This window comes from Polypterus senegalus, chromosome 10, assembly GCF_016835505.1.
Source record: "Polypterus senegalus isolate Bchr_013 chromosome 10, ASM1683550v1, whole genome shotgun sequence".
Classification (NCBI taxonomy): Eukaryota; Metazoa; Chordata; class Cladistia; order Polypteriformes; family Polypteridae; genus Polypterus; species Polypterus senegalus.
This window is the reverse complement of record NC_053163.1, coordinates 115,790,580-115,799,151: the sequence shown is the minus strand read 5'-3', so window position 1 is coordinate 115,799,151 and position 8,572 is coordinate 115,790,580. Positions and strand designations below refer to the sequence as shown.

The 8,572-nt window shown below is 36.5% G+C and overlaps 1 protein-coding gene across 3 annotated transcripts in view; it reads right to left on the bottom strand.

The window, feature by feature from the left end:
- Positions 1-245: 245 nt before the first annotated feature.
- eda (ectodysplasin A) overlaps positions 246-8,572 on the bottom strand; it is a 215,505-nt gene continuing 207,178 nt past the window's right edge. Inside the window, exons 6-8 of one of the 3 annotated variants that reach the window (XM_039766370.1) lie at positions 4,593-4,644; positions 3,807-3,937; positions 246-3,488 (exon numbers count right to left, since the gene is read on the bottom strand). In XM_039766370.1, coding sequence (XP_039622304.1) covers positions 3,237-3,488; positions 3,807-3,937; positions 4,593-4,644 — 435 coding nt within the window. In that variant the 3' untranslated portion in view covers positions 246-3,236. The remainder of the gene's footprint in view (positions 3,489-3,806; positions 3,938-4,592; positions 4,645-8,572) is intronic. The other 2 variants (XM_039766371.1, XM_039766372.1) reach the window with 2 other exon arrangements.

Genomic DNA, 8,572 nt, shown 5'->3' with positions numbered 1-8,572 from the left:
CGTTAAAATAATCAAAGAACATTTACAAAAACGTACATTCTATTTTATATACATATGTACAAGACAGTATACAAATGTACAGTATATTATCTACTAATGTATTAAAACATTTATTAAAACATTGTTTACTACACATAGTATGTAGTTGTATACTCCATTCTATCCAAAAATGGGGAAACACAATTCAGTAGAAAAAAATTTACTTTCTCTTAAATAGTTATTTAAATGCTGCTTTTTGGAAATCCTTTTTACTGAAGCTTCTAAATTTCTAAGTGTAGTTCCTTTGCTTCAGTTGGGAAAATTAACTGTTTGAGAATTATTTAACTTTTCCAGTATTTGACCAAGGTATGCATACATTTCTTTAGCCAGATAATCAATGCCTTATTTGTCATAAAAATACATGTGCATAGAAATGCAGATAAGGATGTGCTCAGGGTTACAAAAATATTAACTTACTTAACTTGTATATAACAAATTTAGAAATGTGATAACGCATGTTTCTTTTGAAACAGCAGAAATTTTTTTTTCAACTTTACAACTCGAAGCTGGCAGCTCCCATGCAATATGCTACCCTCATATCAGATCTTTAAATTTGCAGTATTGGGCACATACTATTCCAAATTTACAAACAGAATTGGTTAAATTAGATCAAAACCATAACCATTCTAAAATGTAAAGAAAACCCACAATCTGAAAAAGTTGCTAATGTAAACTATCCATGTATACATTCTCCAAACAGGTTTAAACTATCTTTTTCACTTACAAGTAGAAATCAAGCTGTTTTAGGAATGGCCATCTAGACACAACAACTTTGGAAACTACAAATAGCAACACAAATACAGTAGATCTAAATTGACTGGCATGGTGGAGATTCGATTCTTTAATTCCAACACATAATAATGGTCATGATTTTAATATTATTACTGATTGTGACAAAATACTTCTTTTGCAGGTGTAGTCAGCACATTGTAGGCTGAGTTTGAACTGTAAGAATGGCGTGTGTCTGGAGTACTCATGTGTCTTCTGTGAGTTTTGTGATGTTTAGCATGTTACACAGTATAAAAATTGTTATGCTTCTTACGGAGAAAATTACCAGGTTGTCAGTACTATTGACATGTGATTTTGCTCATTTTTCTTAAAAAGCATGAAGAAGCCACTTCCAAAACATACAAATAGAGAGACTTGATCTTTTGTATTTCTTGCTTTTCAAATACATTCATGATTTTAAAACAACAAATCTAATTAAGCCAACAGAATATGCCTTAAACAACAACAGCATGATGAAGCAGATGTAAATCTGACAAGCAAAAGCTGATAGCATATACAGTCACGCAGTAAACACATTTTTCTATTGATCAGTTACTGCACTTGCGTGTAAAAGGTGGCATTTTTTAGATTTACCTGTTTATAAAGCACAAAGGAGAGTCTGTGAGAAGGTGGCTCTACAGTGTGGTATGATTATTAAGACAAAAATAATTGTGAGAATAATTACTTGCTTGTCAAAGTGAGAGTCATGGAGCTAGTCCTTGGCCCATGTTCCTTATGCACTTCATTCTCTTTCTACAGCTTCAGTGTTACTGTGCAAACATTACTAAAGCTAATATGTGTTAACAAACTTGGAATATACAGATTAAAAAGTCAATGCTGTAATTTTCCGTTAGACTGACATATATGCTGAAACTCTCCCCAGAAGTGTTCCCTCGAGGGCCGTAGCCCGCTGAGTATCGTGTCAAACAGAACAGGCTGTTAATGTGATGTCACAAAGAGTGACCGCTCCTTGCCAGTTTCTTTCACACACATTGCGTGACCACAAAGCATCAGTGAAAGCAGCGGCAGAGGGAAATGTTCAAAACAAATAACAGATTTTGTGAATTAATCAGGAACTATATTAAACAAATCAATCACACTACCATTTGTGGGCACAGCTAATGGAAAACACTTACTTTGTGATAAACACTGTAGAACTGCGCACGCAGAAGTCCTGTGGATGGGATTCTCCTGCTATAATATCTACGTCATGCTTTACTAGAGAGGCGCCCGTGAATTCCTCTGCATTTTATTTACTTGTCCCATTCGTGCACCTAAAGTGAGGAAACCTTTTATGTTAAGAGGATTCTGCATTTCTGTTCAAGTCCATGTTTCCTGCACATCTGAGAGAAAAACTGCTCTTTACAAAAGTATTTGCTTTTATTTTTTTTTAACAGGGGAAATTAAGAACACAAATAGAAACTTCAAAAGGCACCAGTCATCTTAATAAAGACAGTTACAGTTTGATGGATTTTTATGCGCATTTCCTTAAGGCATCAGAAATTCTTATCACTAACAAAAATATTAGCCATTGATGAAAAGAAAAAAGGAACAACACAAACCAGCCTAAAATTATCACTCGGTTATCATGGGTCAGTTGGAGAAGAATCTAAACAGAGCAATACAGACATATTTACAAAATGTACAAAGGTCTTTGATAATGTAGGCAAGGCTAAGGTGACGTACACCATGAGGTTTCGATCTTGTTCAGATTACTGTCTAGGACAGCTCCTGGTTTTTTTTTTCTTTAGAGAAAATGAGACCAGCACTGCAGTGGTGCACAACATTGTCATTACACTTGGATTTGGTTGTATAGTATTTAGTCCATGCTTAAATGCCTAAAGAAAGGGAATGCTCTATTAATTAGCTAGTAACAAAATGGGATAATCATGTGCATTCTTACTAAAGAAAAGAGTAGATGCTACAAAAGACAGAGAAGCATGAAGTCCTTGTCTACATACACTGCAAGTGCACTACACAGATCACAATGTCCTACATATAATTTCGACAGGGAATCCACCTGTCTTCATCTCATTCATACTACAGCGATTAGACCAGAACTTCACCTCTAGATCTTATCTCTCTTCATACATTTTAGCACCTTGATGAGAAAATACAAAGCAAGAATGCTAATAGTATCCAGTGATGCATACATACTGTATATGTATGTCAAATCGCTAGACCTGACCTTTATCACCTTTATCAACAATTGTGTATATCTGTCTGCAAGTGTCTGCTCTGTGTGCTCCAGAAATATACACACTTTTGCAGAAGAAAGTTTGTCTGCTCTGTAACTGTTAAAACGGGAGATAGGGCTTGAATAGAAATAGCAATGATGGAATTAGCCAAGCCCGTTGCATTTACTCAGTGCAGCTTTGTTGACTGCCAGTTTGTTGCAATTTAAGTAGAAATATGATCTTCTTGTTTATTTAGGAAGATGGAGACTCTCCTAGCCGGATAGCCCCAAAAAACGTTGTTTGCTGACTCATGTTGATGGAAATGTCAGGATGTACCATCTTGATTGCAATTTTCTGCTTTGCTTTCAATAGACATACGCCAGCTGTGTAGCAGGTGTTGAAATTAGTCTTTCCAGTTTCAATGCTGCGGGTGCACTGCAGAAAGGGCTTCTGATCAACCACGATCTCATAACTGGCAAAGTCAGTGAAGTTGATATAATACACCTGGCAAAAAATGGGGGAAAAAAAAAAGCTTTAACACTAACAACTTTACAGCATTTTAGATTTATCAGTGCTGATAGAATCATCTTTTGAGTTTTAACAAACAAAAATACTCTAACATAATACGAATAAAACAAAGTGATATAATAAGTAAAAGACCAAATTTATACAGTAAATGACCACAATGATTACTGAATTTTCTATTCCAATGGAACACATGGGAAGCAGAATGCGACTTGCACTCTACTTAGGCAACAATGCATTCAGCGTGTGTGGTGCCATGCAGAGAAAAGACAGAGTTAGGCCCAAGACGGTACTCACTTCTACCTGACTATAGATGAAATACGTGCCATCCACCAGCACCTCCAGCTCCCCACTGCGCCCGTGCAGCTTGAAAACTCGAGGATTCAAAGAGATCCGAGACCAGTCATTGAGCATGCCACCTGAAAGATCTTGGCGTGAGAAAAGGGCAGTCACTCAACATCAGTCAACCCTTAAATCACCAAAGCATATAAAAATAAACAGCTAAAAGCATAATTAGCAGTGCAGTCATGACTGGCTTTAAAGTGTTCGTAAATCCCTGTAAGACCACCTAGAAAATTATCAGACTTAGAAACAGTGTTTCTTTTAGTGCTATACTTTGTCCAGTTGTACATATAATTTCATTTGAAAACTTACCTTATGGAAGTATTGTTTATGATACCATCGTAAATGTTTTCTATAAGCTAAGCTGTTAATTCATAAAAATTGACTTGAGATCCCTTCAGTGATTTAATGCAAAAAGCTGTTACTGATTTCAAAAAATGATGTACCACTTCCTCTTTGACTCAAATGAGCAGTGTACTTGCCGGATATTTGAGACACTTATATAAAATATACTTTAAGGAACTGTGGTTTACAAATTGTAATATCTGCACTGCAATGAGTGCAGTGAAAGGAAAATGTACTTAAAAGTTACTAAAGCTGAAGCACACAATGCACTGAAATGAAAACCAGATGTCATTGGAAGCATTCTGCAATGTCTGTGACACAGAGAACATCAGAAAGGGCTATCTATCAAACTGGGCTTGATCATGATCTGCCTTTTCTCTTCAATTTAATACTTACCATTCTTAACTTGAATTGCTGATCCATGTCCTTGTAGATGCACCACAGCAGGCTGCAAAAGGATCAAAGATGTGTTTAAAATTAACAGTATAAACATACCAAAAAAAAGTTTAAATTAAACCCTTATCTGAAACTAGGGTTCAAGAACCATACTGAGGGAAGTCTTCATAGTCCTTTATATTTGGATCACAAGATTCAAGGGTTATATAGTTTCAAAGAACAATTAAAATAAACCAGTTCACAAAAAAAGTGAAGTATAGCTGCAAGCAATGGAATGCTCTACCCATAAGATATCAGGTCTGGCTCATTACATCAAGATAATGATTCATTGCTTTTGGACAGCATGCTGTTGTTGGAGACTCAAGTGTAGTTGTTCATGTTGCATTACTGATTTTTTTTCCCCCCCTGTTTTAATTGTGTCAGCTGTCCTCATTTCCTGTGGTTAAACCTTTCAATTGTTTTTCTTTTATTTGTCATTTGGTGGCACTTAGTGTTACAGTTATATTGCCAAGTTATTGATATTGACACTTGGTATGAGACAAACTGAATTGAGGAATGCCTGCTGATGTGCTTATGCTGTATAATCTTATGGCTTAGGTCATTCAAGCTCTGACATTTCCAACAACTGTACAAACTAAAAAGTTTATTTTTTTTCTACAATGAATATAAACAAACAGTGCTCCAGACTGTGACTAAAATGATTACAAATAGGACCAAAAAAGGAGCATTGCCGATTTATTATTTGTACTTAGTTTGCCATTGGTGAATGAAATCATTGAAATTTTAAACTAATTATATTGTAACAGATGGAAATGGCCATTTTTTGTACTGTTGAGTCTATGTGCTATTAACATAAGTGTCGGTACAGGGAGAGGCTAGTTACGCTTGTGCCAAAATGATGAACAAAGGACTTAAAATCCAATTGGTGATCAAAATGCAAGGAAGACATGAAAACCATTAGATCTGCATCTGCCCCTCATGTAGGTCCCCTTTTATAAAGATATATGTGCCCCATGGAATTTTTTATCGTGTTTAATTGCGAATATTGCCTCAAGACCTAGGGTGCTGTTTAGCACCATAAACACTCTCTTAAACGCACCTGTCAGCGGCTTCCCTGAGAGTACGCCTGAGACCTCTGAGCCTTTTCTCAATTATTTTATAAATAAAATTCAAGCCATACTTTCTAGCATTACTCTTCCAAGTCTTGATTACTGTGGGAAGACACCAGTCATTCTAAGGCCAGTGCACAACCAGTTTACTTCCTTTCAACCTATTTTTTCTTCTCAGTTAGCTGATATAATCCTGCATATGGAACCTTCCAATTATCCGCTAGAGCGTTTAGTCCAATTGTGTTGGCTATTATTAACAACTGTCTAAAATCTGGTATAATGCCAGACAACTTTAAACATGCAATTGTTCAGCCTTTGCTGAAGAAGCCCACACTTGATCCTACAGCTTTTTCAAACTACAGTATAGGCCTATTTCTAAGCTCCCATTTCTGTCCAAAATTATGGTGAAAGTGGTTTCTTTGCAGTTACTTTCATATCTGGAGGATAACCATGTATGTTATGTGTTTCAGTCAGGTTTTAAAAAACTTCATAGTACTAAATCAGCTCTTCTGAAGGTAACAAATGATACTTTATTAACTTTGGACTCTGGCTCTTCTGCAGTCTTGTTCTTGCTGGATCTCAGTGTGGCATTTGACACAGTGGACCATGGAGTTCTGTTAAAATGGCTTGAGGATGAAGTAGACATTCAAGGCTGTGCACTGAAATGGTTTGTGTCCTACCTGAAAGGCAGATCTATGTCTGTTAACATAGATGGGAATTTGTCTCAGCCAGCTCCTCTCTCACAAGGCATCACTCAAGGTTCTATTTTCCCTTTATCTGCTTCCCTTGAGGGCCATCTTTTATAAACTTGATGTCGCGTATCATTGTTATGCTGATGATATGCAGCTGTACCTCAAAGTTAGTTCTGATATCACTTCATCTGTAAAAAAGCTGTTGAAATGCTTTGAGGAAATTAAATATTGGATGGCACAAAATTTCTTGCAATTAAACGAAAATAAAACAGAATTCATTATTTTTGGTCCTACCACATCTGCAGTTGAAATCGGCATGCACTTAGGACCTTTGGCAGTAATGATTCATAATGATGTCAGAAACCTAGGTATCACCTTTGAGTCATCACTAAGTTTCCATGGTAGTAGTCCAGTTTTTACCAACTGAGGCAAATTTCTAACCTAAAATCCTTTCTATCACAGAAGGGCTTGGAAATAGTCATTCATGCCTTTATTACATCTCGACTAGATTACTGTAATATGTGGGTCTGCCAAAATGTGCTCTGTCGCTTGTTCAGAACGCGGCAGCTAGATTTTTGATGGGTTGAGAAAAAGGGATCACATCTTCCCCATTTTAGCCCCTCTACTTGCTACCGGTGAAGTGTTGCATTGATTTTAAAATCTTGTTTGTTTTTAATGCCTTGCATGGTCTCGCTTCCAAAATATATCTGTGACCTCCTTCACTCCTATGTGCCACCAACAGCACTGATGTCATCTGGACGACTGCTCCTTGTAGTGCCAAGATCTCGGCTGAAGTCAAGGGGAGACTGAGCTTTTTCAGTTGTTGCTCCTAGGCTTTGGAATGACTTGCCACTGCACATCAGATCTTCATCCTCAATCGAAGTTTTTAAAAGTTGGCTTAAGACCTACTTGTTTTCTTCTGTCTTTCATTGTGTATGATGGGATTGTGGTGGATGTTACAATTGGTTGTTTTATTAATCTGCTTTTGCATGATTGTTTGTATTGTGTTTATTTTAATGCTTTTTTGTACAGCACTTTGGCACAACCTCTGTTGTTTTAAATGTGCTTTTATAAATGAATAATCTAATCTAATGCATGCTCCATGCAAAATGCTGGTCTGTCCATTAGTAAACATGTACGCGTGGCTGCCTGTCGGCAGTGTCATCATGCACAGCGATTTCATGAAGTCTGTATTGTAAGGTTGCAGGTGTATTATATGTTGTTGTCGTTTTACTGGGGAGCGCTGTGATTGATGGCGGACAGTAAACTGGCATCGAAAAATGGCACTTATCAGCTTTCAGTTTCTTCAGTTGTTTTGCTGTGCACACTACATGTTCTGTTACCAATAAATTCTTCAATGGGAGCTCATTAACAAGGAAACATGGAAAAACAGATTTAATAAAATAATAGTAATTGTAATTAATAATTCATTACTTGAACCCAATAACTCTGTACAAAGACAATTAAAAGATGAATCGTTAAAATAAATGCACTAGTCCACTTTCACACTGTATGTGGTCCCTTGCTCTTAAACATTTACTTAGGTAGTTTTTTGGGAGGTTTAGGGGTTTGGACAAAAAACATTTTCATAGGAAAGGCTTTGTTGTGGAATTCAAGTTTCACCTCGGTCATATAAGTGATTAAACTCATGTGAATAAAACTGTTTAAATTTTATCAAAAAATAGCCTGCCTGTCATGACCATCGCTTTAAATTGGGGGAAATCTCATTTTAATGGCAGGTATCATTATCCTATAAAACTCTTTTTCTTGTATATTACATGCACAGTTAATCATGGCATATTAAAACAGATCAAATGTTTAAAAAAAACTTGAAGATTACCATTTAATGTTTACATCTGCTGTAAAACGAACACTGGGTAGTTAAAATGGAGTTCAGTGTCTTTAATAAGCCTATCTGGTAGTGTTCTATAGCACGTTTATATCTACTGTGCCCCTCCATCCCTTCTACCAGAGGGGACACTCCTTTCCACAGCTAAGACCCTTTAAGCTGCTTGCAAAATGAACACTGCATAGCTAAAGTTGTTCAAAAAGTATTTCAGAAGACTGTACACAGTTTTCTATATCAGATTCCTATTTAATGTGCTTCTCTATCCCATCTACTTGAGGAGACTCTCATTTCTACAGCTGAGCCTTGGTTGTTGAAACGCTGTTCAGTTTA